The following is a 21,496-nucleotide window of genomic DNA, read 5'->3' on the forward strand; positions in this document are numbered from 1 at the left end:
GTCTAAAGGTCAGCTCCCGGTGTTTTATCCTGTCTACCTGATGGAATCTGGGCATCTTGGGACAATGCAGCAATTGCCTCATGTACACAGACAACCCTCTCCTCCTACCACCCAACACTACGACCTGTGAGAGATGCACTTATATAGCCAAACTGGAAGCAAAGCTCTCTTCACCAAAGACTGGCCTAGACAATGAAGAGAAGGTAAACACTTGCACCGCACCACACTCGTCACATAGTCCCTCAAAACCTACACCACCAAAACACACAAACACAAAACACACACCTACATTCACGGAGGCTCTCAGTACAAACCTGCCCAAACAACAGAGACCTCCAAAGCAGAAATGCAAGCAACCTCCACCCCCTCAACACAACCCAAATGACACACAGCCCACATACACAGTGTGCCACTCAACTACAGCCCATAAGGCATAACGTACCCAACACTCTAGTCATAGGTGACTACACAGATGTTCCACTCACCAGGCTAAACAAGGAAAAAGTTACTGTCAGCTGCCTGTCAGGTGCCAGGATCCGCCACATAACACACACACTCAGGTCACTCCACAACAAGTACAAATATGACTCTGTCATTGTCCATGTTGGTGTGAATGACCCAAGACGTACCTCCCTGGACTACATGGAGAGACATGGAGGAGCCTCTTCAATCTTGTAGCCCAAGCAGGTATGACCCTAGTCCTGAGTAGCATCCTGCCAGCACCCAGAATGATACCACAGTACAAGGACAAAATGATTGACTAACAATTGGCTAAGCTTCTGGTGTCATTCTAAGAAAATCCAGTATCTGTCTGCCTGGGATGACATGATCGACAGACCACACTGCTTTGCCAGAGATGGCCTGCACCTGTCACCCTTGGGATTCCGGATACTGGCAAAGGCACTTGTCACCCCTATAGTGCCTTTTTTAGGCAAGGTTCAAAATGATAAATTCACCACCGTAACAGGTACAAGCAAGCAAAATCTGAGGGTAATGGTACTCAATGCTAGAAGTCTAAACCTCAAAATGCACTCACTCGAGGCACTCCTTAAAATGGAAAACACTGACATATGTGCAGTGACAGAGACCTGGTTCAAAGCTCCAGAGAGGACCCCTGCATTACTAGGCTATAATTCATACCACACCTTTCGGCCACCAAACCCAGACTGAAACACTAAAGGTGGAGGCGTGTCCATATTCATTAAGGATATCCACACTTCCAAGCTAGTTGCTCAGCATAATGCATCCGAGATTATCCAAGTTCAACTAACTCTGGGCAAAACCGGAATCCAGATTGTAGCTTGCTACAGACCCCCCACCATGCCCCAAGATTCCCACTCCTTTTCTTGATACACTGGACAATATTAAGGTACAACCCAACACTCTAATAATGGGTGATTTGAACTACTCTACCATTAACTGGGAAAACTACTCATGTACCAACTCTTTTGCTCAACGTTTTTTGGAAATCATCAATTCCAACGCCTTGGATCAACTTATCCACACACCCACCAGGGGCAGCAATATCCTAGACCTGGTCATCACCAACATGGGTGACCGCTGTTCCACACCAAAGGTCAGCTCCTCGTTGGTCAGATCTAACCACAAGCTAATCACCCTAGACATCCACATCCCGCTCCCATTAGGAAAACAACCGTAAAACATTTCTCCAAAGCCAACTTCACGCTTCTTAAGACAGAAGTGGCAAACTTCACGACACCCATGCAGACGGACAATAGAGGAACGACTGCTGAATCCTACACAAATGCACTTTATAAGCACTTACACGAGTGCATGGATCGTGCTATCCCTAACAAAACCAAGTTGCTATCCTCCAAAAAAGGAAGCCAATCTGGTGGTCTTCTGCCTTAAACTCTACAACAGAAGAAAGAAACTGTTGCAAAAAAGAGTAAAATCCCACGATTGGAGGAACTCCCTGGTCAGCCTCAGTAAGAAGCTGAGATCCCTCATAAAATCCTCCAAAGCCAGTTATGAAAACAAAATTGCCACTAATTCTAAAGACAACCACAAAGCATTCTATAACTATGTCAAGAATCTCAATGGCAACACTCAGATCTGCTCTGAGTTACAGCACAATGACACTAAATATACAGAACCAACTGATATTGCCAACATCCTGGTAGATAGGTTCAGTGCTAACTTCACCCCCCTCTCACCCCCTAAAGGCCCCATCTTTATACCGGAAGAATGCAAAATTCCTGCAATCACGGCTGCACAGGTAAAAACCTCACTCTCCAAAGCCAAGAACACAGCATCCATGGGACCCGACAACATCCCAGGCTGCCTTCTACATGAACTACAGAATGAACTGGCACCCCACCTAAGTACCATGTTCAATCATAGCCTCATCTCAGACTTTGTGCCCATTGAATGGCACACCGCGACAGTTATCCCACTCCACAAAGGGGGGCCACAACAGACCCTGGACACTACTGCCCCATTAGCCTGATGAGCCTCATCTGCAAGGCCATGGAACGTATCATAATGGAACTCAAAGACATTGGAGTTCTCCAAACTCTGGATCCCAAACAGTTTGGGTTTGTAAAAAGTAGATCATGTCTCCTAAACCCGATAGACCTCTTTGAAGTAGTCACCAAAGCCATAGATGAGGGTAAGGTGGTTCACACAGCCTATCTAGATCTCGCCAAGGCGTTCTACACCATCCCCCACTCTGGAATTATAGAACTCAGTAAACTAGGTATAAATCTCTATGTCACAAGATGGGTTGCCAACTGGCTTACTGACAGAACCCACACTGTGAAAGTAGCAGACTCCAAATCAGACTTCAGACCAGTGACAAGTGGAGTACCACAGGGTTCAGTCCTGGGTACTCTCCTGTTTGGTATCTACATCTCTCTACATCTCTGAAGTACAGGCTAACACAGAAGGTCTTTGGCTAACTAAATTCACAGATGACTGCATACTAGGAGCCATAATCGAAACTCCTAACGATGTGAACATCCTACAAAAGGGCCTCACTGAGACAGATGCCTGGTGTCAAAGACATGGTCTCAAGCTCAATGCCAAAAAGTGCACTGTCATCCCCTTTGGTAAAAACTCTGTACCCATGAACTACCACATAGGTGGTAGTCTACTTAACACCAAAAGTGTGATAAGAGACCTTAGGACACAGGTGGACAGTAGTCTCTCCTTTGATAATCACATCTACACAGTGGTCAGGAAATCCTTCTACGTGGCGCACCTCATCACAAAAGGTTTGTCATCCAGAAAAAAGATGTCATTGTTCCCCTCTACTCATCACTCATTAGACCCATTATAGAGTACAACACCCCTTTTGGTATGTACCTCACAAGACATCTACAACTGGAAAGGCCACAAAATTACCTCACAAAGAGGATTACTGGCCTCAAACAGATGCCTTACGCAGACCATCTCAAAAAACTCCAGCTTTACTCCGTCGCATATCGCCTACTCAGAGGCAATCTCTGCCCAACATGCAAAGCTATGTCAAACCCAGAGCTGTTGCACGTGCTCCACTTAAAGAAATCCCAATCCCTCAGAGCTACATGCTCTAGGGACCTAAACCTTGTCACCACAATAAACATAACATGCTGGAGGGATACATTCCTGTCCCAGAGACTTACCATACTCTGGAACAGACTACCTATGTCAAACATTAGCACTCTTCAAGAAAAATCTTGATGATTGGATGGGTAATAGGAAATTCACCCCAGGGATCACTTCTGTGGTTCTGCTTGACAGGGGCACAGGAAAATTATTTTCTTGGGTGGTGAAAGCCAGGGTACCTTTTTGGCTAGGCTTGTATAGGCCATAGGGCCAATAGCCTAGTACCTACCTATGAAGATACCACACTCCTCTGCCTCTTCCCAGGTCTTAACTCTACATCTAATCAACAGTGTCTAATAGCCAACCCTTGTTTCTTCCTCCATTTCCATAAGATATTTTGTATCTTCCCATCACCCAACTGGTAATATCTCCTTTCTCCAGTCACTCACCTTCCCTCTCAAACAAACCCAGCAAATGTCAGACTTCCAGACTCTCTCTAGGGAACTGTACTTCTATAAAGTCACTAATTTCTTAACCATTTACTCACCCTCCCAGATCATTTTTCGCTTGGGTTCACACATTCACCTTAAAGTGTATGTTCACAATTTGTAACTTAAGTGCCGCAATGTATTTTCCACCATATGTGACTATCAGGTGGACATTTTTTTTAAAAAAGCTCGGCAGACTGTTTTTAAGTACCTACCCACTTAATTCTACAGAGTCTCTCTGATGTCATTCAAGCATGTGTATAGGGTGTGTCCACAGAATTTAATGGACGGGCCCCTGCTCAGCACTACGATGCACCCATGAAAGTCTATGGACACAGTTGCACATATTCCCTGAGCTGACAACAAAGAGGGCAAAGTTAAATGAAATCTTTGGTGACAAGATTTTAGTTTCAAAGACTGCGCCTTAAAACATGCACAAATAACTAGAAAGTGCAGAATAGCACTAGAGGCCTCACATGTCATGATGTGTAAGGCAAGTACACAAAAGTGACTGTACACTTAAGGCCAAAGGACAGATGACAAGCCTGCTGATAGGTTTTGTTGTCCAAAACTTCCAACCCCATTTTTCTATACTACTACAAACTACAAAATACTACAAACATCCAAGCCACCCTAGGTCTTCCATTATCTCACTGAAACCACATTATTTCTTGCTTAACCTTTAAGTAAGCTGCAGGAGGCTGCCATCAAAATACTTGCTCCAAGTATAAAATTTTGGCAGCATGAACAATTGCAACATCTGCATTCTATGAGCTAGATCAAGCATAATCTTTGTTCACCTTGTTAACAGGTCCCTATCCCGGTCACCTGCCTTCACAAATGTTATCTTAAATGTTTCGTTGATGGTTCCTGCCAACGAAATTCCAAAAAATCTAAAAGCAGTATTTCCCCACAGGTGATTAAAGTCGATTCTTAAACTTCCCAGTGGGATAAAATTAAATGGACTATGCCAGTGACTTCTCTTGATTTATCTTGTATCCCATTCTTTTGGCAAAATGCTTAAGAATCCCCCATAGAACAGGGACATCATCTTGTGGAATCATAAGTGCAAAGTACAGTTGTGTACACTTACCATAAATGTAGATGTTAGAGTTTATTCACCGTTGCAGTCATTACATTTGGGTTATCTGCTTGCAGGTAGCCCTCAGTCGGCCTGATTATCAAAGTCTTGGGTCCTGCGTTGGTTGCTGTCTCATCTTTCATGACGTCAGGTAGTCAGGGGTATAAAGCATGCAGCCAACGCCATTACATCAGTCCTTCTTGCCCCAGACATCAGGTGCCCCCATAATGGGAAGCAATTATATACAAGGTTACACATCCAACAAAAAGCAAATACACCAGAAAGCTTTAAGCATAGTAAACAAGAATAGAGGTAGAGTCAACAGAAGTCAGGGAGCTGGAGGGAGAAAAACCAGGACTGCAACAGTGAATACACTTGAGCATCTACATTTATGGTAAAAACTGTGCCATGTTCTTCGTGTTTCACTGCTGCAGTCATCACATTTGGGTAGACTCCCAAAGTTAAGGATGGGAGGAGGCAAATAGCATTAGGACCAGCTATAAGGCCCTGTAAGACTGCAGTGGCAAAGCCAGCCCTGGGTTTTAAAAAAATTGGCAAGTGGTAATGCTTGGTAGAGCTCCAGGTAGCCACTTCCAGGATGTCTCTCGTAGGGACACCTCTGAGAAAGGCTGTAGAGGTAGATGCAGCCCTGGTGGAATAAGGTCTTATCCCCTGTGGGGTAGGTTTTCCATGGTGCTTATAGCAGAAATTAATGCAATGGTCTATCCACTTAGAAATTATTTGCTTTGAAATGGCCTTCCCCTCTGCCCCTGCAGCAAATGCAACCAGCAGCTGTTCAGATTTCGTGAGAGGCTTAGTCTTGTCCAAGTAAAATCCAAGTTGTCTGTGCATGTCCAAGGAGTGCAGTATTCGTTCCCCTTTGTTCTGTGGATTATAAAAGGTTGCAAATGAATGGACTTAAGGGCCACACTGGATGCCACCTTGGGCATAAAGGAAGGATTGGTCCTGAGGGACACCCTATCTGCATGAAAGATGATGAAAGGCTCCACTGCCATGAGGGCCTGTAATTCAGACACCCTTCTTGCTGAAGTAATGGCTAGAAGGAAGGCTGTTTTCCAGGAAAGGAATTTCAACTCCGCATTTGCAGCTGGCTCAAAGAGGGGTAAAGCGAGCTTTTCCAATACAAAGTTAATGTCCAGGCTGGAGTATGAGCTCTCCTGGGTGGTCTTACATTTTTGGCCCCTCTGAGGAATTTCTTCAGCAGTGGATGAGAGAAGAGAGGTGGCTCAGTATTGTAATGTGCTGAAATGGCCGACGCATGAATTTTGATGGAAGAAAAGGACAGGCCCTTGTGAAGCATCTCAGTTAAGTATTGAAGAATATGTAGTAAATTGGGCACTCCTGTGCCCATCCCCTGAGTTCGGCTCCAGGAACAGAATCTTTTCCATTTTTCAGCATAGGATTTTCTAGTACTACGTCACTTGCCTCCAGAATGACATCCATTACTTGCTTACTGAGGGATGGAAATGGAGAGATCAGGTAATTAGCCAGGCTGCAAGGTTCAGGGTTTGAAGCTGTGGATGCAGAATCTGGCCCTCTTGCTGGGACAGCAGGGCAGGGGTCCTGGGCAGGTGCCAAGATTCCAGCAGTGTCACACTGCGCAAGAGGGGGTAGCAGTGTTGGTGTGGCCAGTCTGCTGCAATCAGTATTGTCCTTGGTTTGTCCTGTTTGATCTTCAGTAGCACTTTGGAGAGGAGAGGCAGAGGGGGGAAGGCATAAGCTGATAGGTTTTTCAAGGTGAAGGACAGGGCATCCACTTTCCAAGCTTGTTTGTGGGGAGTCCTTGTGCAGAATTTGTCCAATTGATAGTTCTGAGGGGAGGCAAACAGGTCCATCTCTGGGCTCCCCCATTTGTTTCTCAACATGTTGAATATCTCTGGTTCCAGTTTCCACTCATGTGGGTCCAGGAGACTTCTGCTTAGGTCGTCTGCCAGTGTATTTAGCTTGCCTGGCAGGAACTGAGCTTGTAGGTGCACTTGGTAGTTCAAGGCTGTGTTCCACAGAGCCATGGCTAATCTGCAGAGCGGGTAAGAGTGGGTTCCCCCTTGCTTGTTTATGTACCACATAACAGTGGTGTTGTCAGTCTTTACCAATAATTGTCCTAGAAGAATGTGGGCCTTGAAAACTGTCAAGAGCATTCTGTACAGCTAACATTCCTTTTTGATTGATATGCAGGTGCATTTGATTTGGGTTCCATTTGCCCTGAATGCACTGCCCTGCCAAGTGAGCCCCCTATGCACAGTCTGATGCATCTGTTAGGGTTTGGGTGGCAGGGGGTAGAGTAAATGGTAGTCCCTTGTTTTGGTGGTAGTCCTCTGCCCACCAAAGGAACTCTATTTTTAGACAAGGTACGATAGGAATCATTGATTCTAGGTCCTGAGAATGTTGACACCATAGGCTTTTTAGATACCATTGTAGTTTCCTCATATGCAGTCTGGCATATGGAATTAGCAGAATGCAAGTGGCCATGAACCCCAGGGCGTGCAGTATTTTCCTTGCAGATAGCTGGGTCATTGTGGCCAGTAGTTTGAAGTAGTCTGTCAAATGAACTTGTTTCTCTGGCGTGAGGAAAGCCATCTGGGAAGTTGTATTCAAGCTTGCTCCCAGGAATACAATTTGTTGACAGGGTACTGGATGCGATTTCTTTTTGTTTATGGTGTACCCCAGAAAAGTTAGTAATTTCTTTACAAATGCCAGATAATTTATTAGTATGTCCTGGCTTTCTGCCTGAATTAGACAGTCGTCCAGGTATGGGTATATCTGAATATTCCTTTGTCTGCAGAATGCAATGACTGGAGCTAGGCACTTTGTTAATATCCTGGGTGCAGTAGATAAGCCAAAGGCCAGTGCAGAGAATGGATACTCCTTGAAGGCTTTTGTTGAAGGGCTTGAGGTGTAATAAATCTTGTCAACTGGTTTTTGGTGGTTGTATTTTCTGATGGTGCCTGTAGCCTGCTCTGAAGCGTAGGTATCTTCTGCAAGATTCTCTTATTGGGATGTGCAGGTAGGCTTCCTTTAGAGTGTTGCCAACCAGGCATTTTTGCCTAGCATGGGAAGCAGCTGAAGTGTTAGCATTTTGAATTTTGGGATTTCCAAAAAAGTGTTTAGGATAGACAGGTCCAGAATAGGACACCAGGAGTTGTCTTTTCTGGGTACCATGAAAAGTCTGGAGTAGAAACCTTGCCCCCATTCTTCTTCTGGGACAGGTTGAATAGCCCTGATGCTTAGAAGAGAGAGAACTTGCCTTTAAACTTCTGCCCACTGATTTGGGGGTAGGTCTGGCCAACCGTTTGGGGTTGGTAAGTGGAAGTGGAATCTGTATCCTTGGGAAACTATTTAAAACCCATTTGTCTTGGGTAATGAGGTTCCCAATTTTTTGCATGCAGGGCGATCTTTCCCCCTAAAGGAACAGTCAGTTGAGCAGGGTTTGGAAGGTTTAAAGTTAAGTCATTGTGACAGTTTACCATAAGGGGGTTTCTTACTACTCCCAGTTTTGAAAGTGGGAGCCCTCCACTGCTTAGGCCTGCGAGTACCTTGGAACTGAAGCCTGGGTGTTCTGCTGGTTCTGGGTTTAGACTGAGAAGGCCTGGAAGAGGCAGGAAAGGACCAGTTCTTAGAAAGCAAACGCCTACTAAATCTGGGAGGCTGTACTTGCAGGAAATCTTACAGTTTGCACAGACTTAGCTTTTTCCTCCATCTTTTTAAGCAGTAGTTCTGCTTTGTTGCCAAACAGGCAGTCTTGGTTTAAGGGAGCATCCACTAATTTAGCTTTAACATGATTTGGCAAAGATTTCTCCTTAAGCCAAACATGCCTTCTAAGTACAGTTCCGGTGACAGCAGCCCTGCAAGATGCTTCCAATGAATCAAAACCACATTGCAAAGTAGGTTTTCCAACTTGTTCAGCAGAATACATTAAATCCTGTAATTCTTTATTTTCAGCACAGTCAGGAATCAACATCATTTTCTGTTTAAGCAATCCAATAATATGTTGCTGATACTTTAACATGTGAAACTGGCAGTTTAAGGCCCTAATGGCCAAAGTTGCAGAAGTGTATACCTTCTTACCCCATCTATCCAGGGCCCTGGAATCTCTATCTGTGGGGGTAGGGTTTTTGGCAGTAGTAGTCTTAATGCCCTTGGGTCCCTGTGAAATGGTCTCAGGATCCGCAGTAGGATTTTTAAAGAGGAACTTGAGAGTCAGGTACCTTGTAATACCCGTCAGGTTTTCTGGGAGCAGGAGGTAGAGAGTCAGGAACCAGGCTAGATTCCGAGAAGGCATCTACAATGTCCAGTACAAGAGGGATGGCTAAAGGCCTGTGTTGAGGTAGGAGTAAGAATTCCCTAAGCCTCTTTTTGGAGTCAGAGTAATCCTGGCTCTCCCAGCAGAAATGCTCCCTAAGAGTATGCAAGGTTTCACCAAAAGAGAAATCCTCTGGAGGAGAAGCAGAGGGAATGGAGTCCTCTACATCAGAATCCTCATAGGTAGATAACAGCAACTCCTGGTCAGAGAAAACAAATTTCAGAATCCTAATCGGAAGGAAAATCAGTCCTAGGTCTCTTAGAGGGAGAAGGGTGGCTTCCCCTGATCAGAGTAATAAGGTCTTCAGCCATTCTTATTTGCTTTTTAGGCATAGGGGCCTGACCATGCGGTCTGGGTGTCTGTTTTCTAGGCATCGATCGAGTTTTAGGCCTTGAAGAAGAAGATGGCATCAGTTTAATATGAAAGTCAGTAGGCCTGAATACACCCTCAGACGCCGGTGCCTGCACAGCAGCTCCGGCCCCATCCAATGTAGAGACATCTGCAGGTTCTACAGTTGAAGAAGCATCTCGCCTAAATAGAGTTTGGAGTAGCTATGAGGCACTGCAGAACTGCAGTGGCAAAGCCTGCTCTGGATTTAGAGTAGAGAGGTAAATGGTAGTGCTTTGTAAAAGTGTGCACTGAAGTCCAGGTTGCAGCCTCTAAAATGTCCTTGGTTGGTACTCCTCTGAGGAAGGCTGCTGAAGTGGCTGCTGCTCTGGTAGAATGTGGCCTAATGCCCTTGGGCACTGATTTGCCATGTTGTGAACAGCAGAAACGAATGCAGTGGCCTATCCATTTTGAAATGGTCTGCTTTGAAACGGCTTTTCCTTGCGATCCTGCAGTATATACCACTAAGAGTTGCTCAGTCATTCTGAAGGCTTTAGTTTTGTCCAAGTAAAAGCGTAGCTGTCTGTGTATGCCCAAAGAATGCAGAAGTCTCTCCCCCTTATTCTGTTGTTTTGGATAAAAGGTAGGCAAATGTATGGTTTGGTTAAGAGCCACACTGGACACTACCTTAGGCATAAATGTCTGGTTTGTCCTTAGAGAAACCCTGTCCTGATGGAAAATAATAAAAGGTTCCACAGCCATTAGTGCCTGTAACTATGAGACTCTTCTTGCTGAAGTTATTGCTAGGAGAAGAGCGGTTTTCCATGACAAGTATTTTATATCTGCTGTATTGGCTGGCTCAAAAGGAGGCAGTGTGAGTTTTTCCAAGACAAAATTGAGGTCCCATGAAGGTATTGGGGCTCTCCTTGGAGGTCTTATGTTTTTGGCCCCTCTGAGAAACTGTCTTAGCAGTGGATGAGAAAAAATAGGTGGGTCCGTATTGTAATGAGCTGAAATGGCAGAGGCATGGATCTTAATTGATGAGAAGGATACGCCTTTGTCCAGCATCTCAGTTAGGTATTGCAAAATCTGAGGAATATTTGGTACAAGCGTGTCAATTCCTTGCGCTTGGTTCCAAGCACAGAATCTCTTCCATTTTTCTGCATAAGATTTTCTGGTGCTGGGCCTCCAAAATAACATCCATAACTGCTTTAGAGAGAGGTGTGTTTTGAATGATTACATTATCCGCCATGCAGCCAGATTTAGGGTTCTGAGTTGGCTGTGCAGGATCTGATTGTTCTGTTGCATCAGCAAATGAGGTATTAGAGGCAATGTCCAGGCTAGGCCTTGAGACAAGCTCTTTAGGATTGGGTACCAGTGCTGGTGTGGCCAGTCTGGGGCAATCAGTATCATTTTTGGCTTCTCTTGTCTGACCTTTAGGAGTACCTTGGAGAGGAGAGGCAGAGGAGGAAGGCATACACTGTAAGAGCTTTCCAGCTGAATGAAAGGGCATCCACTTTCCATGCTTGCTTGTGATAAGTCCGAGTGCAGAATCTCTGTAGCTGGCAGTTGTGAGGGGAGGCAAATAGATCTATGTCTGGGCATCCCCATTTCCCTGTTATGTTGAAGATTTGTGGATCTAGTTTCCACTCATGAGGATCCATGAGGTTTCTGCTTAGTTCGTCTGCCAAAGTATTTGTCTTTCCTGGCAGAAATTGTGCTTGCAGATGTACTTGATAAGTCAATGCTGTGTTCCACAAAGTCATGGCTTGTCTGCAGAGGGGGTAGGAATGTATGCCCCCTTGCTTATGTACCACATGACTGTAGTATTGTCCGTCTTTTATCAGCAGTTGTCCTGGATGAAGTAGGTCCTTGAAGGCTGTCAGGGCATTTTGTACAGCTAGCATCTCTTTTTGATTGATATGAAGATGCATTTGGTTTGTGGGCCATGTGCCCTGAATACATTTTCCTGCCATGTGTGCCCCCCCAAGGTGTAATCTGATGCATCTGTTATTAGTGTCTGCCTGGCAGTAGGTAAGGTGAATGGCTGTCCCTTGTTGTGGTGACAGGCCTGTGCCCACCATTGAAATTCCTGTTGAAGGCAGGGAATGAGAGTAATTACTGTTTCCAGGCTGTGGCAATGTTGAGTCCAAACACTTTTTAGATACCATTGTAGTTTCCTCATATGCAGTCTTGCATATGGAATTAGTAGAATGCAGGATGCCATGTAGCCCAGGGCCTGCAGATTTTTTCTTGCAGATAACTGGGTCTTTGTTGCCATGTTTTTGAAGTAAGAAGTCAGTTGCCTTTGTCTGGCGTGAGATAAGCCATCTGGGCAGTTGTATTTAAGCTTGCACCCAGGAATATGGGGTACTAGTTTTGATTTATTTTCGTTTACTGTGTACCCTAGGCAAATTAGTAATCTTTTTACAAACGCCAGATGCTGTAGTAGAATATCTTTGGCCTTTGCTTGAATAAGGCAGTCCCCCCTATGGATATATTTGAATTCCTCTGTCTGCAAAATGCAATTATTGGTGCCAGGCATTCTGTGAAGACCCTGGGCGCAGTAGATAAGCCAAAGGGCAGTGCAGAGAATTGGTAGTGCATTGAGCCAGCTATGAATCTGAGGTATCTTCTGCAAGATTGTCTGATTGGAACATGCAGGTATGCGCCTCTTTGAGGTCCAAAGTTACAAGCCAAGCCTTCTTGTCCAGCATGGGCAGAATCTGCTGTAGAGTCAACATTTTGAATTTTGGGACGTCCAGAAAAGTATTTAGAATAGACCGGTCCAAAATTGGTCTCCAGGCTTTGTCCTTTCTTGGTACTAAGAAAAGTCTCGAGTAAAATCCTTGTCCCTGCTCTTGTTGTGGCACTGGCTGAATAGCCCCCATGTCCATGAGAGATGAAACTTGTTTTTGCGCCTCTGCCCATTGATTGTGTGGCAGGTCTGGCATACCTTTTGCCTTTGGAAGGGTGTGAAAGTGGAACCTGTAGCACTAAGACTATATTTAAGACCCATTTGTCCTGGGTGATCTTGTGCCAGTTTTGTGAAAAAAGTGCTAGCTTTCCCCCTAAGGGTGCTGCCAAAAAATAAGTGCTTGGCACTGGCAGAGGGAAGTCATTGGGACTGTTTTCTATAAGGCTGTGATTTGTCTTCTCCGCTTTTGGAGGTAGAATCACCCCATTGTTTGGGCCTGTATGAGCCCTGGGGCTGTTGGCCTGCCTCTAGGGTGTCTGAATCTGCCTTTGTGTGGTCTGTCTGAAACTGGAAAGGGCCAATTCTTAGAGGGCCAGTTCCTGCTAAATCTGGGTGGCTGTACCTGCCAGAAATCCTTTACTGTCTGCATAGATTTAGCCTTATCCTCCATTTTCTTCAACACCTCTTCTGCCTCAACACCAAAACAGTATCATGCTGTAATGGAGCATCCAATAATTTTGCTTTAACATGATGATTCTGTTCCTTTAACCAAGCATGCCTTCTAATAACAGAACCTGTAACAGCGGCCCTGCACAAGGCCTCCAGTGAACCATAGCCACATTGCAAAGTATGTTTTCCCACTTGTTCAGCTGCATGCAATAAATCCTGCATATCTTTGTTCTCAAAACATTCAGAATTTGTCAACATTTTTTGTTTTAACAAAGACATTAAGTATTGCTGATATTTGAGCATATGAAATTGACAATTTAAAGCCCTTACAGCCAAGGTAGCAGAAGTGTAAACTTTTTTCCCCAATCTGTCCAAAGCCCTAGAATCTCTATCTGAGGGGACAGGGTTTTTAGCAGAAGCAGCCTTGACCCCTTTGGGACCCTGTGAGATAGTTTCTGGGTCAGCAGCAGGGTTTTTGTAAAGAAATTTATGGGAGTCTGGAGCCCTGTAGTATCTGTCCGGCTTAACAGGAACAGGGGGTAGAGAGTCTGGAGACAGGCCGGACTCTGAAAATACATCATCTACTATATGTCTAGAACAGGGGGAATTGCAAGAGGTCTGTGCTGAGGAAGTAAAAGAAAGTCTCTAAATCTTTTCTTAGAATCTGAATAATCTTAGCTCTCCTAGTGGAAATGCTCCCTCATGGTATGCAGGGTTTCCCCAAATGAATAGTCCTCAGGAGGAGAAGCTGAAGGAATAGAATCGTCAGCATCAGAATCCTCATAGGGAGGAATAGAATATCCCTGTTCAGAAGAGGAATCAGAGGAAATGGAAACCTGATCAGAGGAATCATATTCAGTGTCTTGCCTAGGCCTCTTGTCAGGAGGGGGATGGGAAACCCTGATCGAAGTAAATAGGTCTTCAGCCATTTTGAGCATCTGTTTCTTAGGCATAGAAGTCTGTCCTGGAGAATGCTGTACTGGTTTCCTTGTCTTTAAAACCGTTTTACACTTTGTCTTGGATGCTGAAGTAGACTTTATATAAAGTTGTGTAGGTCTGAAGACACCCTCAGAAGCCGATGCCTGCTCAGTGGCTCTGGACACATCTGAGGGATTCATTTCTGAAGGGCCAATACCTTGAGTATCCAGAGGCCTAGCTGTCTCCACGTGGGAGTCTGAGGCGGCCTGTGGCTCTGAGGTAGCAGGAGTCAGGGGCTGCTAAAGCGCTTCACTGAGCACCAGCAAACCGGCAACTGGCCTAGAAGAGGCTTCGTCATCGGTTTTGGACCTCAGATGCTTGTCCTTGTCTTTATCCTTACGTTTTTTATGAATTCGGTTCGTCGGTTGTTCCGACGGCATTATATAGTTAAACCTTCTGCCAAAATAATGAAAAGCAAAATCGTACCGTACTGTTGCAAGAATGTCACAAATAATCACAAAAAAATTATAATCACGGTTTAATACTAAAAGGTCAGTAGAATGATGGAAGGGTCAAGACCTTCCCTTATCAACAACTCCTTCCAGGAGTCTGGGGGTGGTGTTCCTGCAGCACATCATTCAACATGCCTTCCAAATTCTCCATCTCCTTATTTTTCACCAGAATCCAATTCACTAATCAGAATTCCAGCTTTACCTAGTATTATACAATTAGCCATCCTTTTCTGTACTTCTTCAAATTCCTCCCTTGTCACCTTCCTAGCTATCCTATCTTTTTCCTCCTCCAACTTGAGAAAGTTTAGGACCTCCCACCAGTCATTTCCCTATTCTTCCCTCCTCTACATACAGGTCTTTATAACATTTTCAAAAGCCTTTCAAATGTAAGACAGTGAAATCAGTTCTCCTCCTGTGTCTCCCCCTCTCAGTTTAAACACTCCTTGCAATCTCCCGTTTATGCAACCTTGCTGCCAATGCTCCTGACTTTGGTGTACTACAAAAATGCACCTTTTCTATACCTACTCTCCTAAGAGTGAGTTTCATACCCAATTCCTACAGACCCTGCTTATTCTCCTCTCCCTTTTCTTCTCCGTCCCCTTCAGCCACCACTTCCTACTTTGTAATTCTTCTAATTCTTAAAGTAACTTCATGTTCCTTAACCTTCTCTCTAACCCTTTGCTTTGTATAATGTTCCATCTTTTTTATTCTCAATTTACACCTGCTCCATCGCTCCATGTAACTCATCTTCAAAAGTTAAAGTCTGTCCCTTACCATCAATTCTACCAATTGCCTATCCTTAACATTTTCTAACATAACATGTCTACAGTAGTGATGAAATCATTCTATGTTGCGCAACTTATAAACAAAGGTATGGCATTTAGGTCCAAGGAGGTCATTATTCCATTGCATTCAGCGTTCATCAGACCCATCATTAAATACAATGCTCCCTGTGGTATGTAGTTAACCAGGCATATCCAACAATTGGAACACCCACACAGATTCCTCTCTAAAAGAATGCAGGGTGTTAAATAACATGTCCAATGCACACTGCCTCAAATCCTTATCCCTGTATTCTGTCTTCTACAGGCTGCTGTCGAAGGGAGACCTATGCCTGGCATACAAGGCATTGTCAGACCCCACTCTGATAGACCTCCTGCATATTCACAAAACAAACAGCACCAGAATTCCCCATTCTAAAGACTTAAAACCTTGCCTGTGATATAAATAGGACCCGCTAGAGAGACAAGTATGTATCCCAGAGACTACCCCTTCTCTGGAACAGGCTCGCCATCAATGTGAAGCAGAGTTCCCCTCTAACCCAATTCAAGTGCAACTTGGACAACTGGATGAGGAAATGGACATTCATCCCTAGTTTGGCACATATGTCTCTTATGGACACAGGCAGCCTGTACATGGTTCATATCTCAGGCCCCTGCTTGTGAATGTTTCACCTCCCACGTCCTTATTTAGACTTATCAAGGGTACCAGAAATTGTCATAGATTTGGGATGCATGGCTAGGCTTAAAAATGCCCTTGTGGTTGTTAGCCTAGTAAACACCCTTGAACCTATGAACGTATATCCTGGAAATATTCAGCATTTCATTCTTATGCTAAGCCCAAAATTCCATCTCCATCCTAACTAGTGTATGGTCTGATATTATTACTGGTTTCAGGCATACCGTTCCCAGATGTGGTATCTTCTCAATACTATATGTAGCCTTGAATGAGGTTTAAGGGAAGGCAGGAATTGAATGAGCTATGCAGTGGTCGCATGACTGACAATATAGAAGAGTAAATGAAATGAATAATGGTTGCAACTGAAAATATTTCATTTATATAAATGTATGATTAGCTATGTCATAGGAGAGAACACAAAAGATATTCTTGTTAAAAAATAATACTACGTCTGTCCTTGACTACTCCTGATGCCTCCAGGGAAAAATACATAAATTGCATCTCATGTCCCACATTAGCCTGATTGTCAAAAACATCAACTTAAATGCTTTCTCATGTTAACTCTGTACCACTTGCCAAAAAGCTGCCTTCCCTTGTCTCCCTTCTTGCAAAGGATCCTCTACTTACATCACTTATTGTAGTAATACTCCAGTCTCCTAAAACTAGATGCAATCCTTCCTGAAAAGTAAACTATTTTCACAAACAAATGCTCTAATTACAGATACTGTGGACATAGGGAGTTATAAACTGCCACTATTGACACTTCACTGTATCCATCCCAACCCATGAACTACCACATAGCTGGTAGTCTACTTAATGCCAAAAATGTGATGAGACCTTGGGACACAGGTGGACAGTAGTCTCTCCTTTGATAATCACATTGCCACAGTGATCAGGAAATCCTTCTACGTGGCTCATCTCATCACAAAAGGATTCTCATCCAGAAAAAAAAAAAAAAAAAAAAAGAGGTCATTGTCCCCCTCTACTAATCACTCATTAGACCCATTATAGAGTACAACGCCCCTTTTGGTATGTACCTCACAAGACATCTACAACAACTGGAAAGACCAACGAAATAACTCACAAAGATGATTACTGGCCTCAAACATATGCCCTATGCAGACAGTCTCAAAAATCTACAGCTTTACTCCATCGCATATCGCCTACTCAGGGGCGATCTCTGCCTAACATACAAAGCTATGTCAAACCCAGAGCTGTTGGACATGCTCCACTTAAGAAATCCCAATCCCTCCGAGCTACACGCTCTAGGGACCTTAACCTTGTCACCACAATAAACAGAACATGCTGGAGGGATAGATTCTTGTCCCAGAGACTTCCCATACTCTGGAACAGACTACATACTCTGGAACAGACTACCTATCTATGTCAAACAGAGCTCCTCATTAGCACTCTTCAAGAAAAATCTTGATGATTGGATGGGAAATGGGAAATTCACCCCGGGGATCACTTCTGTGGCCCTGCTCGACAGGGGCACAGGAAAATAATTTTCTTGGGTGGCAAAAGCCAGGGTACATTTTTTGGCTAGGCTTGTATGGGCCCTAGGGCCGATAGCCTAGTACCTACCTATGAACCTATAAACCCTGCAACACAACTTTTTTCATCTAATAAATTCTTTGACACCTTTACTACAGCGCATCTCCTGGCTAACACCACTCTCTCATCTCCTCCTTCCTTCTCATGCAGTGTATACTAAGACTGTATAACCCCCTCCACCCTCCCAACATGCATATCCACCAAGGCTAGTACAGCAACTCAAAATATCCTAGCATGCAACAAACTTTTTTTTACTAGGTTGGCCAAGCCATTAATTAATTCCCCATTCTCACCCATATTCTCCCATTATTGCTTTTATATCCTACATAAACATTAAAGTGCTCTAAACAAAGCGTTTCAAATTGATTCTCCCCTTCATCTAATATCCTTTTTCTGCAGGTCTTTTAGCTTATCTCCCTTACCACTGTATTTCCCTTCCTTGACTGTAGTGCACTGGTATTCCATATACTGCCCAAAGCAGAATCATTAACTTTTACCAAAATAAATCAAACTCAAACCCCTGCCCACTACCCCTACCAAAACTTATGAAGACCTTATAACTACTTACATCAGTGCTTCAAGGTTGGATATCTACTCTTTCCATTGCCACTCCCCTCTCAACCCCCTCCAGGTCTACCCATGGCAGTTACTTCAATACATGGACAGGACCTCCCCAAGGTCCATATTACTTTAAAAGGTTCATTTCTGTGCACCTTCATTCATTGAACCATATACAGCGAATGTTCACTTCAATGAATGACCTTCTCAGGTAAAGTAATGAGTTACCCAGCATTAGAAATTTGCACTTTTCCCCACTGTAGTACGATCTTGGAGTTGGTATATATACGTAGGGAGTGTGGGGGCACTACCTCCCATCTGGATAAATTTGAAATTCTGTGCTTTGTGTGATGGGCCAAATGCTGGGCAGCTCATAACTTTCCCTGGGAAAGTAATTTGTTGAACTGAATGTTCTCAGAAGCAAATGCTCACATTATATGGTTCGACAAATAAAGGTTTGCAGGAATGAACCTTCGCTAAATTGATCTAGACCTGCCTCCCCCCAACTTGCACCCATACTGTCCTATGGTGGATTTACTCTAATCCCTTCAAATTAAAACAAAGATTTAGAAGGTCACACTGAAAAACCAATCAGAAAAAACTAAATGAAAACTCCAGCCAACCTAGAGCTTCCAATGAGTGACCTCCCAAACCTCCTGTAACAGATGCACAAGAGATATATATGCAAATTACCCTTATGAACATCAGGTGTTTCAGCTATATGGCGATTCTGATTGCCCATGACTTTTACATTTGAAGTCGTTTTAATGGACAATTTCAGGCCAATAAAGCCAAACCCCACTAGCTATGGATATGCATATTTTCGCCTTGTTATGACCTCGTCAGCATAGCATAAGCAGTGTGTTTGACTAAGCATAAGAAACACAGGGTTGTTATACCCAGATGATGTCCATTATCATTAGGGTGACTGCAAAATATCTCAAATGACTAATTAAAACAAAGAGTTAGAAGGTCACACTGAAAAACCAATCAGAAAAAAACTAAATGAAAACTCCAGCCAAGCTCTTTGTTTTAATTTATTTTAGATATTTTGCCGTCACCCTTGCAGATAGACAAGGACACACTACTCACAGCAGGCACTCATGGACTGGACACCCACAAACCCACTCACTGTCCCAACACACTCACACACACACACACACACACACACACACACACACACACACACACACACACGAATACACACACAAGCACACACGAGCACAAGCATGAATACACACACACACACACACACACACACACACACACACACACACACACACACACACACACACACACACACACACACACACACACACACACAAACACTTTCATTTACACATTCCAGGAGTCACATTTATAGGATGAAGAGGTTCAACTTCAACCTGAGCAGATACCCAGCACTGAAATGCATACGTGTGCAAGACAAAGACTGCTGTGCACAGTTATGCACTTGGGAGCCGAGCACTGCACTGAACTTGTGAACCACTGTCAGCTACAAATCCCATGTTATCAAAGTCTTCTACCAGGGCTGTGCACCTGGAACTATGTTTATACAGACCCCACTAACCTCACTGCCTAGAAGTGCACACTGGTGGAGAGATCTACGAATGTGACACTTGCAAATCAAGATTTCTTGCATAACTCAAACTGTGAATGAATACAGGTTTGTGTGTTTCCAGGATGGTTTTTCTATGTGGTCAGTTTTACATATTTTAATGGTGCAGTGAAAGCTCTGTTAGGATTTGCTAGCTTTACAGTTTAGTTCTGTTTTTAGTTAAGACAGAAAGTTAAAACAACACAGGCCCCATTTTGACTGGTTTGAAAACATCAGCATTTTTTCTTATTCTTTTTTTTTTTTTCCTTCCATTTTTGATAGTGAATTTAGTTTCTAGCGGTTGACTGTCATATTATGGGATATTATGCATGTTTATTATACTGTGCACAATTACTTTTTATTTTTATCCTTTTCTACACTAAAGTGAAATGAAGATGCAGTCTAGGCTTTATCTTTTTTTTTTTAAATTTTATTGTTTTAGCATGAGCAAAGGGATGAGATGGAATGCAGTATCTAAATTTAGTTTCCACTTTTTTGAGAAAATTGTTGGTTAGGAGCTTTCATAATTTTAGGTGAAGTTTAGGTGAAGTAACAATTAAAAATACATTGTCACAGACAATCTCAGCCTTTCTATTCTGTTCTGCAATAGGTGTAAATTGGTGAAGCGACAGTGGAGGTGGAAGTCGAAGCTTCTGCCCTGTTCTACCATTAGCTTTACTGCCAACTTGTACACTACTTGCTGGCCCCATGGACTTAACCATTTCCTCAATAGTACATGTAAGTTTTTTCAAACAAGCCAAAAAAAGTGCTACATACCCATTTCCCCCTTTACCAGTGCTGACAACCTATATAAGGCTGCGGTGGTGCAGCAGTTAGCGTTGTCGCCTCACAGCAAGAGGTTCTCCTGTTCGATTCTCGGCTGGAGCGCCATCTTTGTGGAGTCTGCATGTCCTCCCTGTGGTTGAGTGACATTAAAGACATGCAAGCAGGTGCGTGTGTGAATGGGCGTGCCTTCTTTGAAGGTTGGGCTGGCAACTCGGCACCGTAAAAATCCACTGCCAATCATTAGCGGACAGGAGTTCCGCTGTGGCGACCCCTAACCTGGAAAAGCAAAAGACTAAGACCAGAGCTGACAACCTGTTATCAGTGAAACTTATGGAGCTCCAGCAACAAATGCAAGTTACAAAACAGGCACTCTAACAAGACTTGTTTAATAAGTTACACATCTTCAGGATTCATTAAATATTACCTCTTTTAGAGCATCTCTTCCACAAATTCTTTCCCCTTCACGTCCTGCTGACTAACACATTGTTCACTTAATGTGAATAACCCCTACTCCAAAGTACAACTAACAATGAGCAATGGGGAAAAAAATGAAATGCTTAGTACATTGCTAGTGGGTTTTTGAACTACTTTGCATACTTAGTAATACCTATCATTATTAAGCTATTGTAAGCAGTGCCTAGATTTAGGCAGTTGTAAAAAAAATATAACCATTTTAACAAGAATACCTTTCAAAAAATAAAGTAAACTTTAGGCAAATTTCTTAGATTCCAGACAGTGGGGGGAGTACATCCATCTGGCCTCGCCAAAGGTGGAATATTAGGGATAAAGCTTGAATCAACATTTATCATATTTCTACTTTCATGACCACAGGTTAGCTAGGAAAACTTTTGCTTGAAATTCTATACATCTACATTTGGTGGATTAATCTAGGCCAACGCAAGAATTTGTTTACTTACACTCAAGAATTCCTTGCAGCCCTCAAGACCAATATCCTTGAGAATGCCTTTGACTTTCTTTCG

General features: G+C 43.5%; 1 protein-coding gene across 2 annotated transcripts in view; it reads right to left on the reverse strand.

The window, feature by feature from the left end:
- The window catches only part of ADNP2 (ADNP homeobox 2), a 314,134-nt gene that overhangs the window by 95,301 nt on the left and 197,337 nt on the right, over positions 1-21,496 (reverse strand). For both annotated transcript variants that reach the window (XM_044067010.1, XM_044067011.1), the window contains exon 2: positions 21,434-21,496. This exon is cut by the window's right edge and continues 58 nt beyond it. In XM_044067010.1, the coding sequence (XP_043922945.1) occupies positions 21,434-21,496 (63 nt within the window). The remainder of the gene's footprint in view (positions 1-21,433) is intronic.

The sequence above is a fragment of the Protopterus annectens genome, chromosome 3.part1, assembly GCF_019279795.1.
Source record: "Protopterus annectens isolate FY-2018-M chromosome 3.part1, PAN1.0, whole genome shotgun sequence".
Lineage (NCBI taxonomy): Eukaryota > Metazoa > Chordata > Ceratodontiformes > Protopteridae > Protopterus > Protopterus annectens.